Source organism: Dioscorea cayenensis, chromosome 3 (genome assembly GCF_009730915.1).
Source record: "Dioscorea cayenensis subsp. rotundata cultivar TDr96_F1 chromosome 3, TDr96_F1_v2_PseudoChromosome.rev07_lg8_w22 25.fasta, whole genome shotgun sequence".
Classification (NCBI taxonomy): Eukaryota; Viridiplantae; Streptophyta; class Magnoliopsida; order Dioscoreales; family Dioscoreaceae; genus Dioscorea; species Dioscorea cayenensis.
Window position 1 is genome coordinate 9,911,335 of NC_052473.1, and position 18,714 is coordinate 9,930,048.

General features: G+C 35.9%; 1 protein-coding gene across 1 annotated transcript; it reads left to right on the forward strand.

Annotated features, from left to right (window-relative positions):
• The first annotated feature begins 1,490 nt into the window (after nt 1-1,490).
• Nucleotides 1,491-15,835, forward strand: LOC120255980 (kinesin-like protein KIN-4C). The gene is given in 29 exon segments (XM_039263752.1): nt 1,491-1,945; nt 2,745-2,891; nt 3,016-3,168; nt 3,382-3,635; nt 3,889-4,070; nt 4,150-4,274; nt 5,187-5,223; nt 5,325-5,416; nt 5,499-5,609; nt 5,699-5,812; nt 6,430-6,516; nt 6,598-6,796; nt 6,969-7,069; nt 7,733-7,831; nt 7,919-8,032; nt 8,096-8,170; nt 8,172-8,213; nt 8,295-8,375; nt 9,361-9,432; nt 9,511-9,592; nt 9,693-9,724; nt 9,806-9,891; nt 11,292-11,364; nt 11,447-11,509; nt 11,511-11,689; nt 12,031-12,175; nt 13,506-13,604; nt 14,027-14,644; nt 15,172-15,835. Coding segments are annotated over 29 exon segments (3,921 nt in total). The 5' UTR covers nt 1,491-1,804; the 3' UTR covers nt 15,490-15,835.
• The last annotated feature ends 2,879 nt before the right edge of the window (nt 15,836-18,714 follow it).

Genomic DNA, 18,714 nt, shown 5'->3' on the forward strand with positions numbered 1-18,714 from the left:
AATAAACAAGGATTAAGCATTCATTGGTTTCTGTTGTTTTAGAAATAGATGGTGTTGTTTTCATACTGCAGGTCTCATTCAGATGGATTATCACAAGCCCATCGATTCCCCATTGATGAATCATCATTTTCTTTGCACAATAAAGGAAGAGACAATGATCAATATCTGATAGCTTTCGGCTATTACTGGAAACTGCAACCCAAATCTACCACATGTTGATCTCACGGGAATTCCCATTACAGGACTGAGGGCAAGGAAGAAGAAAGAAACGGGCAAGGAGAAGAAGAAAGAAAAGGGAAAGGGAAAGGGGAAGAAGAAAGAAGACACGTTTTTAAAGAGCAGTGCTTGACGTGGTTAGATTCACGACATGGCTAAAGCCACGTCACCACCGCTAATGCTGGCGTCAGCGTCGACCAAATCGAAGCAATTTAAAAGGTTAGTGATCAAAATAAATTTTTGTTTAGTGACCAAAATATGAACTGGTGGATAGTTTAATGACTAATCTTGTAATTTACCCAATAATTTATCTAAAATCATTTAATTAATTTTTTTTAAAAAAAAAATAATTTTGATAAATTATTTACATTTAAGATCTTATTAATTACAAAATAAACTAATATTAAATATTTTTTAAAAATAATACCTTTCATTTAAACTTCTATTTAAATTAATCATAATTTTAAAAAAATATTTATTATTTAATTAAAGCTTTAATATTTCCGAAATCCCTAAATCAATGATACATATTTTTACAAATTTTTCTTAAAAATTTTTAAAAATAGCAAACTCAACAAAAACATCTAGTAAATGGGAATAAATAAATAAATCATTCAAATGAAAAAAATAATATTAATAAAATATAAAAAATAATGAAAATTTTAAAAATATGAAAATATATAAAGATAAAAAAATTAAAAATTAAAAAATATATTAAAAAAACGATGAAAGCGACGGGGTGGAAGGGGGAGGAGGAGGGGCTTGGGCTTTGATGGAAGGGGAGCGAGAGAGGGCGTCGGGAGGGAAGAAGCAGGCGGGGTCAACAAACCCAGCCGGCGACAAGGGGGGCATCGTAGCTCTAGTTTTGCACACCACAAAAATTTAACATCTATCCCATTAATATTTAATAAAAACATCATAAATAATTTATTTTCACCGAAATTAATGTACAGGTGTGAAATCACAATAAATACTTATAAAAAACCATTTAATTAAAAATTTTTAATTTTAAAAAAAACATCATAACGTCTTTATTTAAAAAAAAAAACATTTTTATAAATTACCTCATCATAAATTTAGAAATATACCCCTCTGTAGTCACCTTATATCCCAAAATCCTTCAAACTGGTCAAGCTCAACCCCAAAAAACCCAAACCCAAACCTAAAAGCCCAAATCTGGGTCCCACTTCACAAGACCGTTGACAAGCTTTTAAATCTGAATCTTTGCTTCGTCTCTTCACTGAAGAGGGCTCTCGTTTTGAATTTGAAATGATAAGGGCATTTCAGTCATTTTATCTCCATCTCCCCCAGATCTCACACGTGTGATCCATCCTGAGCGTCCATTTCGCACGTGCCAAACCCCCTTTCTATTTGAATTCCATTCCCCGGCGTTCCACCTCCCACCTCCGAGAATCCAGCATTTGGAAAGAGGAGGAGAAATCCAGAGGAAAAGGGGAGGGATTTTGCCCTAATCTCCCCCGATTCTTCATTCCAATCCTTGTTTTTACCTCTTGAATCGATTCCTTGATCGAAATCTGATCTATTTGGTTGGTTTTCTTGGAGGTTTTGTTTGGTTAGGGTTTGAGAGATGGAGAGCTGCGAGGATTCGAGAGGGGCTGGGCAACAGAAGGAGTGTGTCAAGGTGGCTGTGAATATAAGGCCGCTTATCACTTCCGAGCTTCTCTTGGGTTGCGCCGATTGCGTCAGTGTTGTTCCTGGGGAGCCTCAGGTGCTTTTGCCAGGGTTTCGATGCTTTTGCTGCATTTGCTTGAATTCACGAAACTGTCTAAGTTTTGTGTTTTAGTGGTTTTATTGGTTTGGGTCTTAGCTTGTTTGTAATGCTGATTCGGTTTTGCCCTTGTTTTTTCTTGCTGGTTTTTTGAATTTTGGCTTTGGTTAAGCTGCATTTACTTGTATCCTTGAAGCTGTTTAAGTTTTATATTTTAGGGATTTATTTATTTATTTATTTTTATAGATCTAGCCGATTGATTGATGCTATGCTGTTTTTGAGCCTGATTCCTTTGCGCAAAAAATTCCAAATGTTGGTCAGCTGCTTTTGCCTTCTTTCCTTGCTAGGGTTTTGATTTATCTGTATATATATATATATATATTATCTTTTAGCTGCATTTGCTTGGATTCATTCACCGGACTGTTATAGTTTTGTAATTTAAGGATTTTGTGGAGGCCTCATGTATAAGGGATGTTTGTTTGTTTGGATGCCTTCCCTAGCTCCAAAACTTCCAAATCTTGTTGTGTTTTTAAAATTTTGGTTTGATTTTGTTGGTTATGGCGCCTCATATGTAATGATGGTGTTACAAGGTTTTGAGGCGTTGTGTATGATAGGTTTTATATTGTTTTTATGCTTGACTCCTTTGTCTGCAAATTGCTATTTTTGTAGATTTAGCAATTTTGCTGTGTTTGGTTAGTTTTGATTTGTTTTTTTTCAACTTTATTAATTGCCATGAGCTTGCAATATTGGCTATTGTCAATAATCTAACATTTTAATTGTAATTCTGAATGTGAAATAGGTTCAAATTGGTTCACATGCTTTCACATTTGACCATGTTTATGGGAGCTCTGGAACGCCTCATTCACTTATATTTCAGGAGTGCATAGCTCCTTTGGTTGACGCATTATTTCATGGATACAATGCCACGGTCCTTGCTTATGGACAGGTGCAATTCGTTATGTTACCAATTTCGTAATAGTTGCTGTGACATATGTGTGCTTTTTAAAAGGATTTGTCTTTTTCTTTGAGTATTGAAAATAATAATGGTTTGTGATGTTTTGTTCATGTAGACTGGCTCTGGGAAGACATACACTATGGGAACCAACTATTCTGGTGAAGCTAATTGTGGGGGGATTATTCCACAAGTAATGGAGACAATATTTAAGAAAATTGCAGCAATGAAAGACACTGCTGAGATTTTACTCAGAGTATCTTTCATAGAGGTTAGTCCACAATTTTGCTTATGGCTTGAGGCTTTTGAATACTTTTGCGCTACAAAACATTACTTAAGGGTATTGCATGCAACCTTTTCAAGTGAACTGACACCTTCAATCACTTCATTAATATTTCCATTTCATTAAAAAAATATGATTTTGGTTTTTGTCATTTATAGAAGAAGTGATATTGTTTAACTACTTTTGTTCTTTGTTTGGCAGATTTTTAAAGAAGAAGTTTTTGATTTGCTTGACCCACATCTTAATGCTTCCCTAAGAGCTGAAGGCCCTGCTGGAGTTAAGGTAGCTGTAGCTCCAAGGGCTCCAATTCAGATTAGAGAAACAACCAATGGAGGGATCACACTTGCTGGTGTTGTTGAGGCAGAAGTCAGGTCAAAAGAAGAGATGGCATCGTATTTAGCTCGTGGTTCCCTGTCCCGTGCTACAGGGAGCACCAACATGAATAGTCAGTCAAGGTTTTATCTTCTCTCCTCTCTAATTTGGTTTTAACCAGGCCCCTTTTGATATAAGTTCGACAACCATAGTATTACCACATATTCAATATGATCTAGTATCTTACGCATCTAGTATAGGATGTTAGTTCTAGCATATTAGCTTTCAATTAACGTTTTATCTGCATTTCTTTTTATGCAAAACATATATATCACCTAGTTTGTTAATTATTTTTATAACCTGTATGTGGTTTATTTGGTGAAATTGCTTTTGCAGTCGTTCACATGCTATTTTTACTATAAGTCTGGAGCAAAAGAAAACTAGTACTTGGTCAAGTGATGTAGTGACCAATGATGAATTTGGTGATGACATATTATCTTCAAAACTTCATCTAGTGGATCTTGCTGGTTCTGAACGTGCAAAGCGCACTGGAGCTGACGGTTTGCGTCTCAAAGAGGGTATCTGGTTTCTCTTAGTGCTCTTCTTCGCTAATTTTTGAGCTCTTGGGTGATTATTATCTTTTTTTTTCTTTGTCAGGCATACATATTAACAGAGGCTTGCTGGCTCTTGGAAATGTTATTAGTGCATTAGGTGATGAAAAGAAAAGGAAAGAAGGAGGACATGTCCCATACCGTGACAGCAAACTAACTCGTCTGCTACAGGCAAGTGAATTGTGTTTTTTTCCTTGTAAACATGAATCAAATTATCCTGGATTTTGTGATTGACTGGTATACCTGCATTTAAAATTCTGTAATTTGAGCTCTCCCACTAACTACACTTGTTGCTACTTATCTATCTCTCTGAAATCAATGTTCATGTAACATAAACGGAATTGAGGGATTGGGAATACGTTATAATTCCTCCAACTACAAAAACCAGACCTGCAGAGATACTAGCAGGAAATGAGGCAGTTAAATTGGATTTTAATATTGGGTTTGGGTTTGTTTCGTGCTGCGAGGATATTTCATTATGATTTCCAAACCCTTGGCACTTTGTAGAGTAGTTGTTCAGATTATTAACTGTAAGTTGATTTTTCAGCTTCTAGTTTGTTCATTCTATCCCATTGCAATTTTAGCTTATTTTTGAATTATACTGTTTTAGTCCTCCTGATTCTTGTTAATATCTTAGTTTTTGCCTTTTTCAGAGTTGTTATCAAGTGATGGGATTTAATTATGAAACTTGTCTTGTTAGATCGCTCAGTGACTAATTATGTTAAAATTAAAACCAAAACCATTTTCTTTAATAGCTTTTCATCCTCTGTATAGGCAACCATTGACTATCTATTAGAAATCAAGAAACATGAAGCGTATCAACTCCATGAAAATTAGTTTGAATGCTTTCAGTAATTTCCTTTCTCAGACTTGCCAATTGATTATCGTTCAAGCTACATATGTCAAGCATACTAGACCTCCCAAATAAGATAACAATTATGCATGCATATGCAGGTAAACATGTCTGATAAAATCACCTACTCTTTTTTCCTGAATAAAATGCTTGTATTTCACACGCGCACTCTTTTTTCCTTGAATAAAATGCTTATATTTAACAACTACTCATGATCATCTGCTTTGTAGGATTCCCTTGGCGGAAATAGCAAAACCGTAATGATAGGTATTGTTTATTTATACTGTTTTTGACTTATGATTTGCGATCTTTAAGATGCTTAATAGAATGATAGCTTTACTTTCCTGCAATATATGTTTTTATTGCAGCTTGCATTAGTCCTGCGGATTCTAATGCTGAAGAGACTCTTAATACTCTCAAGTATGCCAACCGTGCTCGCAATATTCAGAACAAAGCTGTGGTAAGTTCTGCATGTAGCAGAAAAAAAACTCTTCTGTCTTACTTTAATGATGTGAGCCCTGGCTTCTTTTTTGTAACTGCAGATAAATCGTGATCCAATGGCAGCTCAAATGCAAAAAATGCGCAACCAATTGGAGCAATTGCAAGCCGAAGTGTTGTATTGTCGTGGTGGTGGTGCGCTAGAAGAGCTTCAAGTACAAGCTTTTAATCATACTGGATTTTCTGATGAGGCTATTAATTCAGATTTTGGATTGATAAGTTTGTTCTTTTTGTTTGAGCCTAGATTTTGCGCCATAAGATCTCCTTGCTTGAAGCCAGCAATACAGAGCTCCATCAAGAGCTTAAAGAACAACAAATCACTTGCGAGCACTTAAAGCAACAAGCCTTGGATGCTCAGGTACGCAAGATTCTGGGTCACATTAAAAGTATATTTTTTTTGTGTAGGAGTACTTATAATTAAGGTATGCAAACTTACAATTGAAGATAAACATGCTCAATGAAAATAATATTTATTATACACAGTGCTATTAAGGTTTTTGCAATTAATAGATATTATAAGATGTTCTTTGAAAAAAAAAATCCTGTTATCTTTTTCCTCATGCTTGTAATGAGAAAATTTCACTATCTACATATTTCTATAGCAAACATTTTACAGACTAATTACTATGGTGTCAAACATGAATGGTGAACATGAGTAGGTGTGATGATGTTATGGAATTGTATCAATCTTAATGATCCTAATTCACATTTGTGTAGTTAGCTGACAATTTAAGAGTAGTTAGTAAAATGTTGACACATTTTGAGCCAATTATGGCACATTGAGGATTATTCATTTGGGCTTATATTTGATGCTCAGTATTTGTATATTTTTTTTGTGTCCTTGTCTTATGTACACCTTCAAGATTTTGAAACTAAAGATGTTTGTCAATGTCTTATGAATCTAATATACTAATGTATTTTTTTTTTTTGTCCATAACTGTTCTAAAACCATACATAATCTAAATTTATGTTCAGTGTGAAAAAGATGAGCTGATTTTGAAGATCAAATCAGCTCGAAGTGGAAAATCATGGGAGGAAATTGATGGCGCAAACAACTCACAGGTTTTGCTGATATACATCTTTGTGGGCATATATTATGCTTGTTGATCTCTAATTTACCCAATTCTTTTTTATCTAAATTAGTATGCTCAAGAAATGGATTTGGTGAAGAGTTATACTGTAAAAATTCAAGAGTTAGAAGCTCAGTTACTGAAGGCCAGAAGTTTCACCAATTCTGAACAAAATGGACTTATGGATTGCCTTGCTTTTGGGAAAGATACATTCCTACCAAGTCTGCATGTGTTAGCATCAGACGATGATGATAAAAACCTTGATGTTTCCGGTAAGTGGAAGCAACAGTTTTGGACAGCAGTTTTATTTATGTATTGATTATTACTTTATCCAAAAATAAGGCTTTAATTATTTTGAGAACATACGTATCTGTAATACTCTGTTCCTTTATTATTGCTATGCTTTAATCATTTAATTTTAATATCATTTCATATATTCTTTAGGTGAAGCTGAAGAGGATGAAAAAGAGCGGGAGCATTGTACTTTGCAGGACAGATTGGGGCAAGAGCTCCAAGAATTGGATAAACGACTTGAACAAAAGGAGGTATGCACGACTTCCATGTAGGTCTATTAATTTTTTTAATAATGAGCTGTGCTTGGCTTTATGTGTTGTTCTCATGCTATTTTGCTATTCTCTGGCTCTGGTCATTATGAATCATGAAATACTTGAACTGTTGCGCAAGTAGAATTCATGACCATTTTTCTGCCCTTGCAGTGAGAATGAGGCATCCTAATTGAAAGAATTGCCGCACAATGAATCATAATTTTTTTTTTTCTGTTTTAAACATTCATCATTTAGCTACACTAACCTTAATTGAAGACATGCTTCTAAAACATTTTGATGCAGGCCCAGTTTAATTTTGAGGTGAAACTTATATTGTAGAAGGCATTTAATTAGAAGTTTAATAACCTATGTTTATTTGAAGAGAATTGTTGGTCATGTTTCATGTTTGTATTCTTGCTAGGACTTGCATTTGAATTGATATGAGTTAAAAAAAAAGAAGCAGCTGGCTTTCATAAGAAAGTGGTCTAGCGAGTGTAAACTATACATTCCACATAGTTCAATGCTACTCACATCACCACTCCTCTCTTGTATTTGTTGCCTAATATTGGTTTAAAGAATTGATTTGCATTACTTAAAGACGTGTTAAAACTATTCTTGTGTTAATATTCTGTTATGAACTAAAAGTCCCATTTCATATGTAAGGCGGAAATGAAACAATTTTCAAGGAATGACACGTCGATACTCAAGCAGCATTATGAGAGGAAGTTGTTAGAATTAGAGCATGAAAAAAAAACTTTACAGGTAATATTTCTTCGATTCTTTCTTGATGAAGTATTTTCAAGTATAAAATGGAACAAATTTGTTCTCATGTTATCCTGTCATTGCCAGAAAGAGATTGAAGATCTTCGGTTCAATCTTGCAAACATTTCAAATAATTCTGATGATAGTGCCCAAAAATTGAAGGAAGAATATCTTCAGAAGTTGAACATGCTTGAAGCTCAGGTTTGTAATTAGCCCTATACAATTAGGAATGGAGATGGTCTATTAATCCATATTATTGTTTAGGTGTCTGAGCTGAAAAAGAAGCAAGAGGCACAGTCTCAACTACTGAGGCAAAAGCAAAAATCTGATGAGGCCGCATAAACGGTTACAAGAGGAAATTCAAAGGATAAAGTCTCAGAAGGTTCTATTTTGTTCCTCCTGAAAACTTCTGAATGTGCTTATTTTCTGGTGACTACAACTTGAATTTGACATTTTATTATAGGTACATTTGCAACATAAGATTAAGCAAGAATCTGAACAGTTTCGGGCATGGAAGGCCACAAGAGAAAAGGAGGTTCTTCAGGTATCTATTGTTTAGGTTACGATATTCAAACATTGGCACACAAAATGCTTGTACTTGTAACTTGTTTTATGCCGATTAAATTGTTTCTTATATGGCTAATGAGAAACTGTTCCTTTTTAAGTTGCCTGATTATTTCTACTTTTGTGAATTATTATCATTATTGAATGAGCCTAATTGGAATGAGTCAAATCCAATAAGCCAGGTTGAACAATCAGTATTCTCAATGAGCTATTCTGAATGGGAGATGAATAGAAACAATCCAGTGACAGCTATCCTTAGCATATTAACTTGTTGCATTTTTGTCAAGGTTCCTCTGAATGTTTGCTGCAAAAATCTTATCTCTTTTGTTAACCTTCATTTCTCATATTAAGACTTGGCTTTTTTCAGTGGATGCAGCCTATTAGGGGTGTGGACTAGCACCAGTTGGTTAGGGAATGGAAATATTTCTTCAACCTCCTGTTTAGTTATAAGATGCAGCCAATGAAGTCTAAGACTTGAAATATAACTGCCTTAGCAAAAGAAGTGTCATTTCCATATGCCAATTTTCATTTAAAATTTGAATGGTAGACGTGCGTTTGGAGTCCACTTTTGGATGAATAGGATTGATAGGAATTTCCATAGACTTGGCTTTGTTCCATGGCAGGAGCTCCTCCTGCTAATGAGCTGCATGTTCTTCTTTCAATTCTTTTAGAGAAATGTCTTGTGCACACACTCGATGTTAATCTCTGATGGTTGCATTGTATTGACATTTATCTATGGGGAAGCTGAAAAACTTGGGTGACAATTTGGTCTCCTTGATACTTGTTGATTGATGGATTAGCCTGTCATTAGCTTTGACACAATTTTTTTGTTTACTCTTGCCTAGCAGCGGTGTATTTCTAATTGGTTCTTTTTTTATATCCTTCAGTGTAATGTTATACATCTTCTTCTACTGTATTTTATGTTGCAATTTGCTGTCACTAATGACATGGCTGCTTTTTAATAGCTCAAGAAGGAGGGTCGGAGGAATGAGTATGAGATGCATAAACTGATGGCATTAAACCAAAGACAAAAAATGGTAGACATGTTCTCCGTGCTTTTTTGTTATATTAGGCATGATTCCATCTACTTGAATTATCATTCTTTCTAATTTAAGGTTCTTCAACGGAAGACGGAAGAAGCTTCAATGGCCACCAAACGATTGAAAGAACTACTGGAAGCAAGAAAGGCTTCTTCACGTGAGATTTTTGTTTTGAGCACTCTTGGTTCAGTGTATGATACAAATGCCCATTTTATGCTTATCCTCATGCACTATATTTGTTGAAAATCTTCATACAGGCTCTGGAAGTGTAAATGGACCTGGGATTCAGGTAGGTATCCTGACTTAAAAAAAAATATAGCCGCCATTGCATTCAATATTGTCTTCCCTTTGACAAATTCTTTTGTCCTAGGCATTGATGCAGGCAATTGAAAGTGAGCTTGAAGTTAACTTGCGGGTCCATGAAGTACGGTCTGAATATGAGCGGCAAATGGAAGAGTAAGGATTTTTGGCATTTCAACTTTCTATATTTTTCCTTAACTATAAAATATCCAATCCTCTTTACAATCTGCTCTTCGTTCAGTGATGATAATTACTACATAGGATTTTAGTCATTGCTTCATCGCTATTTGATTGTTCCCTTACAATTGTTTGAAAAATTTTAAATTTTATGTTGCCAGTTCTTGCTTTTCTAATGCGTTAAAATCACACATTTAGTTTATTAACCTTTATTGACTTTTCAATCTGTGTTGTTACAGCATTTTTAATTTTGTATTCTTTTTTTTTTATTATTCTTACCACTATTATTTCCTTTTTTGTAAGATTGTCAACTTGTCAGCATAGTATTAGTCTTTTTTTATATGTTGGTTATCTAATTCTAGTGTTTCTTCTTTTAAATCTATTGATTGACTTGTGTCAACCTATTTTGCTGCCACTTTTGATTAACTATATCATTTCCACAAAGCAATTAACTTCTTTCTGCTGTGCGGTGGGTATAATTTAATTTGATTTTTTGATAATTAAATTTTTGGAAACTCTATTTTGAGAGCAGATTGTGTTTCTACTTCTAAATCTATTGATTGACTTGTGCCAACCTATTTTGTTGCCACTTTTGATGAACTATATTTTTTCCACAAAGCAATTAACTTCTTTCTGCTGTGCGGTGGGTATGATTTAATTTGATTTTCTTGATTATTAAAAACTCTATTTTGAGAGCAGATGTGTTTCATACTTCGGATAGAATTGTTAACTTCTCTAGCAAGGTCAAGCCAAGGTCTTGGGAAATTCTTACAATGAGAAGGAAGATACATTATCCTAAAAATATATGATTATCTTGTTGATGAGGCTTTTGCAAGAAGATTTTTAGACTCAGGGTTTTTTAAGTATTATATGAAAAATTGCTTCTAGTTCTGGTTAGAGTGATATTTCGGCAATAAATTTTTCTTAACCATTTACAATTAGTTTGAGTTCCTATGATGTCATGCTTTAGATCTAACATATCATTGAAAATTCCCCATTGTTTGGATTTCTTTAGTTTGGTAGGGGTTGGAATAAGCTGGAATGGTAGTTTTGAAGTTTTAGTTTTAATTTATTTATTGACGTGGTTATTTTTTTATTCTAATTAAAAATGAATATTTATTAATTGGTCATTTTTTTAACAATAATTAAGGATTATATTGATCTGATTAAATTACTTTTGTAAAACTAATTATTCATATATGAAAATAATACGTTGGAAGTGTTCCACTTTTAGAATTACTTGGATAAACTAGTGAATTTCAGTGGAACTTATTTTGTTTTTGTACTTGCATTGTTTCATGAAAGTCATAACATTTATCTGTTTGCTAATTTATAGTTTTATTTCCGTGCTTCATTCCGGATTTTTTCTTAATGAACAGGAGGGCGGCCATGGCCAAGGAGGTGGCAAAGCTGAAGGAGGAGTCTGAATTATTTAAGAGAAAGAATGCTGAGGTGTGCTCTTAGGTTTTTTTTTCTTCATTCACACTGAACTATGAATTTTGGCAAATTTTATTTGATTTGTATTCTGATTAAGAATTGCGTTCTCAGTGATTGCCCCCAAACGATGTCTCCTAGTGCCAGAAACTCACGAATTTTCAGCATTGGAAAATATGCTGGCAACTTCATCGACAAACCTTGTAACAATGGCCTCACAATTGTCAGAAGCTGAGGAGCGTGAACGTGTTTTTAGTGGCCGGGGACGCTGGAATCAAGTTCGTTCATTAGCTGAAGCTAAAAATGTTATGAACCATTTATTTAATCTGGCATCTTCATCAAGGTACTTGCATAAAAATCCAATGCATCTTTCATCACATTTTATTACATTTATTTCACCTTTATGTTGATTTATGAATATGTACATATATTTAGTTAATGCTATTATCTGAGTCATGTTATTCTGAATCTTTGTCACTTTTTTGTCTTCATTATTTTTATTTTTGAGGAAGGTAATGTATTAGAAAAGCAGTTTCTTGACAGTGTCATGCATGAAAATGCAAGTATAGAAACATGTGCTACGCTTGTCTTTTAGGCATGATATTTCTATGGATTATCCATTTTATTTCTATTGTGGTACACTAATGTGCTTAAACTATTAAATCTTATCTGATGCTATGCTAGGTGCCAGCTGCGTGATAGGGAGATACAATGCAGGGAGAAAGACTCCATTATTAGCGATTTCAAGGGAAAGGTTTTCAATCTTAGTAGCTTGGTGAGGCAACTGGAAGGAGAAAAGCTTAAACTGCTGCAAGAGCTGAATTTGCAGGTCGGTTGATTTATATTTATTCATTTCTCATTCTTCCTTGGGCATTAAGTTCATTAGTTTCTTGAGCTTACTGAAGATTGATAGTTATATATGCTGTGTAGTTCATTTGTTTTTGACGTTGTCAGCTGCTTCCCACCAGTTGTTTTTTACATCATTTTTTCTCTGTCTATCCCTATAGGATGTGTATGGCGTGGATTAATATTTATTCATTTATACTGCATAAGCGCATATGCGCATAAATTAAATTATTGAATTTGGAATTGAATTAAACAATGGGGAAAGAATCAGTGGTTTTACATTAATGGATGAGACCTTTGCACTCTAGAACCTGACCTTTGTTATGGCTTTGTGCTCTGAAAAAAATCAATAGGAAAACAATGGCATCCACTATACCACAAACTTGACCTTCATTATGGCTTTGCCTTTGCTATACAAGTTTGTTTTAACAGATTCCTTTTTGCGTGCTTATAGTCAGTGTTTTGGCATTCTGGTCACTTAGCCATGTCTTTTTGTTGCTCAACTGACTTGAAGGTATTTGTTTCATTCCATTTAGGATGTATTTTTTTTTTTGGCAGCTTTGCTAGGTATGGATGAATCCTTTTTGTTCTAAATGAATGTGATCTCATAATCTCAGCTTCATCTAGTCTATCTTTCTACTTGCACCTATTTCGTTTTTGCTGGGTTGAAAGTTTTTGACTTGGATTGGTTTGTCACTGATCTTGAAGGTACTTCCTCAAGGGCCACCACTTAAAGATCTTGATTAAGTACCATAATTCAGTAGTGCCGTCTGGTTTCATTTTTTTCAGTTGAAGATTAACTAGAATTTTTGTTGTATAACAAGAATAAGATGTAACAGAGGGCTGTTTTCCGTAATAAATTATGCATATTCACTTGAGTTTAGGTCGGCCTTGTTATTTATAATTAAAGTCCAGCTGTGCTCCTACAATTTTTTGCCTGTCCAGGTCTTGCCAGAAAACTAGTGCCCCCTTAAAGTTTTAAATAAAATGCATATTGTTTTTCAGAAGGCGGGGAACCATTGGTTAGATCTTTCCCTGAGATTTGCCAAACAGTCCTGGGATGTATACATGGTTCTTTGCTTATTGAACCACCCTTCAATTATGTGAAGCATAAATATTATATTTGATTAGTTTTCTGCGGGCATTAATGTTCTCCTGTAAATTAGTTTTATGCGGCTACACTTTGTTTCTCTAACAATTGTTAAATTTTCAGTCACAATAATTATTCTTGTTCTATGTTTCATGACATATTCTTGATCACTATACTAAGATACCATTTCGTAACAATGCTTTCCTGTTTGCACTCTATGCAGAAACTTGCTCCTAAGAGAAGTTCACAGGATGCAGGTGGTCATTTAGGAACTGTTTTATCAAGTTCGACTGACGATGGTCAGTACTATGCTCTGCGCAAGGTATTACTCTGCAAGTTTTTCCTTAATCGGTATTTCCTTTTGCCATTTCTGTTTTATACTTTCACCCTACAAATTCTAGTTACATTTATGATCTTTATCTGTTGATATTGCTGGTTCATAAAATTTTCATTTCCGCCATTGGTTTTCTTATTAGCTTATAGAGGAAGATTAAGCAAATTAGATATTCTTGTACTTTGTATGGCTGTTGATCTAGGTTTATTATGTAATTTTCAAATCTCAAACTTAAAACAGTCCTCGAGCTCTAAAGTCTGAAGTAAATTAACTGCATTAAGTTGTCTTTTATGCGAACATGCATGTTAAGAAGTGCATGTTCGATTCTATTTACTTTATTGTGGAGTTAATTTATGTTTTGGTGCATCACTAATGCTTTGGTATTTTTTGGATGATTTCCTTTTGAGTAGGCTTCACGAACCTCCCAAGTTTTTGACAGAAGCAGAAACAATTTGGATTTCTTTGAGGATATGGACACTTCTGATTCAGAACAATCTGATCAATATGATTCTGATTTTGACATGACTGATGAGGACTGGGTAGAGTCTGAAAAGAAGATTGGAAGAAAACAATCCAGACAATCCCGTTTTGGCAAGAAAACTTTTGAAGATGGCCATACTTCAGATAATATAAAATTGGAAGTTTTGAATGAAGAAACTGAATCGGTGATTGAGAAAAATAGCTCTCCAATATGTTGCTCATGTTCGAAGAGCTCATCTTGTAAAACTAAGAAGTGTGAATGTCGAGCTGATGGAAACTTATGTGGTGCTTCTTGTGGATGCATAGTTTCCAAATGTTCTAATAGAGTAGCTAACTTCATTCAGAAGGAGAGTGATGATAAATTACACTCAGAATTAAGTGGAAGTGGTGGGAGCAATTCATCATCTGAGTGTTTAGAGAATGAGAAATGCAATGAGTTGGTGTCTGAGTGTGCATTGCTACTTCAAAATGCACTTGCAGAGAAACCAAATGTAGTTGATGAAGATTCAAAACAGAGGAAGCCCTTATCCGACATTGGAAATACTGTGGTATGTCTGACATTATTTATTAACACAATTCTATATTCAATTTTTATATAATAACTCTCTCTGTATGTCTTGATCATATCATGTTCCTTTTAATTATCTGATTAGTGCCAATGTTCTTTACCATTTACTCTATATTTTCATTAGGACATTAATGACTCTTAGATTATAGGGAAATTCTCCATCCAAGATCTAAACTGTTCCATGATGTGTGCCCTTGCAATTAGAAGTTGGAAACATCCAAGTTTTATTCTCTGCAACCCTAGACAATGAGCTCAAAACATTGCATCCTAGCCTCGACATACCTTTATTGTTTTCTATGCTCAAACTATCTCTGTCATCCTTGTTGTTGCGTTTCCTAAGTGATGAGCATGCTTGATTTTGAAGATGAACTTTCCAGTGAGTGTTTGGATAAACATTATGGATATTATTTAAGCAAGCATTACTTCATAAATCCTTTGTTATGTCAAGATCATCATACTTGAATGCACTTATTTTGGTTTAATAATTCTAACTGTTTTGATCTTCAGACCAAGCCAAATGGAGGGAAAAGAAGGAAGAATTGGCGGAAAACTACAATACAACTTGTTCCATCAAACCCAATTCCAACTTCAGCCATTGAAACAAATGAAGTTCCGAGGCAGAGGGAGGAAAATATCCCCCCCTTGAGGTTACCACGGGTGATGGACACTAGAGCCCTGGATACAAATCCTCCTCTTGGTGATAGGAATTCAGTGAAGGCTGAAGGTTCAAGGGCAACTGCTAAAGATGTTAGCAACATTCTTCAACCCAAATCTCCCAACCGGTTAAGGAAGGCTAGCGATGAGAAAGAGAATCAGATTGTATGATCTGCTGCACCCTTTCATGCACACATCTAAAAATTGCTACTGCTGGGTCACCATTTTCAGATGAAGCACTCAACATGAATTGTCAATGGGAGATGAATCAATGAGCACCCATGAACTGCAAGTACTTGATAGAGCTTGGCTCTATGAGGCTGTGTTTCAGGATTCCTAGTTCAGGTTAAGCATGTCGCTTTCTGATTTGTATTCAGTTCTGATAATGTTGTTAACAAGGATACGATGTAGTTTTGGCTGGTTGCCGGATGGAATGGCCCAGTCAGAATTGCTGATTGTAAGGAAACACATTGATTTTGTACTCAAACGTTCTTTTATTCTTGTGGAAAAGTCATGTGCCAATACAACTATCACACTCTCTCTCTCTCTTGTTTATTGGAAGTTTTCTTTTTTTCTTTGCTAATATGAGCAGCTAGCTGCTAAAGTAGGGGTGTGTATACGCTTCTGTGGAGCAAATTGGGATTGGACTCACACATGAGAGCAGTGTTAGGACCAATTGCACATAGCCACTGCTCACATGTTTAGAAATGTGTCTTCACTCACAAATCAAACTCTCTTCACTTTTGAAAAATTCTTGAGAGGACTTGATACCAATAGACTTTTGGTTGTTGGTGTTATTTACCATAACTTACGGAAATAGGTGCTTATTATAAGAGTAGCATTATGATTGCGTTGTAAATAATCTATGGATGTTTTATATGTCATATTAATTTTCAAGTCTTTCATTCGCACTCCAAGCCAGTAAGATACAAATCTAGTTGGCTAGTAAAGGTTTGACGGCTAGTTAGCTAGGGTGACCTATGAACTACCAGCACATGAGCCTTACAATATCGACCGGGCTATGCCAAGCCTTACCCATATTGTGTTAGGCCTACTGAGGTTAGGGTGGCATGATTTAGACAACAACTTTATATTGGAGTTAAGTTTGACAATATTCCAATATAGTACTATCTTACACTTTGCTTGGATGGAGGTATTTGGAGGTAAGGTAAGGGAAGGGTTTTTAAAAACTGATAAGTGCTTGTGCGATAAAAATGCGAAGCGTTCTTTCCTTGTGTTGAGCATTACTTTTCTCGGGTTTTAACGCTAATATAGGTGTATTTATGTTACTTTCATGCAGGTAGGGTTGTGAGGCCGATTATGAGAGAAAGAAACCAATGTAGGTCGTAATGCACTAATTTGGAGGAAATCTTGCTAAGGTTCAAACGCGAAGACATAGGTCGGGTTCCAGATCCAGGAGTGTGTCCCAACCTCCTCGTACGCGAGTTAGCACAACTATTTGGAGGGGCACAAGGGCAGTCACATTCAAGCATTCTGACTTGTGCATATAGAACAAGATCTCTTCCAGTATGTCCCTTATTAAAGAAACAAGGTGATCCACGACATAATGTGTGCCCGTTTGCGTTACCTCGATGAAAGTATGGATTCGGGAGTATTTTAGGCTGGCACTGTAGCAGGGTATTGTAGAAAACATTGTAGCAAAAATATCGCAGCAGCACTGTTTACAGACGGCCGAGAAAACAGAAAAACAGAGAATCCACACGGGCGTGTGGAAATTCCACACGCCCGTGTGAAAAATCCACAGGGGCGCCCACATGGGCGTGTGAATTCCGGATTCCAGCCCCGATTTCAGCATTTTTTTCTCCATCTTTTCCCCAACTTGAGAGAGGGCGGCGGCTAGGGTTTTGAGATGTATTGGCTAGGGCTTTGGAGAGGTTCTACGGCTCCGACATTGCGTGCTGTTTGGAAGAAGGTTAGTGGGAGAGCTTTCGTCGGCACCGATCCGGTGAGGTGTATCCTAGGCCGGACAAAGGGACCCTTACGACGAGTAGAGGACTCTCCACAAGACCATCGCCACGACTAACGAGGGGTTTTCTATGGATGCTTTGTTTTTACATTCGATTTCATTGATTGTATCTAGCTCCATGGAGAGCTAAACCCCTAGTGGGTACTTGAGTATTTGTGAACCTTAGGATGTATTCGTTTCATTGAATCTCTTTATTATGCTTTTCAATTAGTTGATGTTTATTGTGAGTTCTAATCTTGGAGACTTGATTGTATGAATACTCCCCTAGAGTGACACTAGGGTTGAGAGTTCTTCTTGGTAACTCTTGTGAGTGAGTGACACACCATGAGAGTTAGACAAAGCTAGATTGGAGAAGGTTGAGAGGGTGAGTCGAGAGGTAGTGGAGTGTCCCCTTTCCCCTCCGGTCTGATCTATCCTATCTCCATGTTCCAAGAGTTCTTTGCGGCCATAGTAGAGTGAATGGGCTAAGGGATGACCTTCCGCTGGGGCCTAGTTGCGAGTGCAACGGAGTGAAGCGTTGAAGTGATTTTAGCACCTAGGGCTTAATTGTGGCTAAGGATCTTCCACCTGGACCAAAGGGTTAGGTCTATACATAGGAATAGGGTTTATCACTTGGAATCCCTAGAGCTCATTGCAATTCTATGCGAGTGCGAGGTTGAGAGGTTATTCAATCTCTCCTCCAGGACATGTATAGAGTTAGGCATGGTTGACCTTAGATTTGGGATCATGTAATTAAGGATTTCTACGACTCATTATTACATCAATTAGGAAGTATAATAGAGGGTTCTTGCACTTGAAATGATTGTCCTAGGAGGATCAATATCCGGGTACCCCATCTTTATCGATTGCCATACCTTCTCCTTTACTTGTGCCCTTTATCTTCTTGTTTTTATTTTCATTATTTCATATTTTGTCACACTTATCACTATTCATCTTCCACATTAGTTAAGAAACAACTTAAGTGTTTTTATTCCCTACTCTCTGTGGATACGATACCCACTCATATGGGATTATTACTTCGACACCCGTGCACTTGCGGTTTACACGCATATACGGAAGTGCCAAAAACCCATGCTTGGAGAAGGGGTTTTAGAGGGAGGTAAGGATTGAGAGGGGTTGATGGAGGTTTTAAAACTCCACTTTTCACTTATTTCTCAACCCTCCAAATTGGAGGGTTGGGGAGGTTTTAGATTTGGTCCTTTTTTTTTTGACAAAAATACTCTTATGGGTTTCATAGAATTTCTTTGTTATTAATTAAAGCTTTTATTTTCAATTATAATGAGAGAACACCTCATTCTTCTACTTTCCTTCTTCTTCACTTAGGGTTCTAAAGAACGAAGCCGCCACCTCAGAGCTACCAGAATCGCTGAACCCCTCTGCATAATCTTCGATCGTGGAAGTTGGGAAGG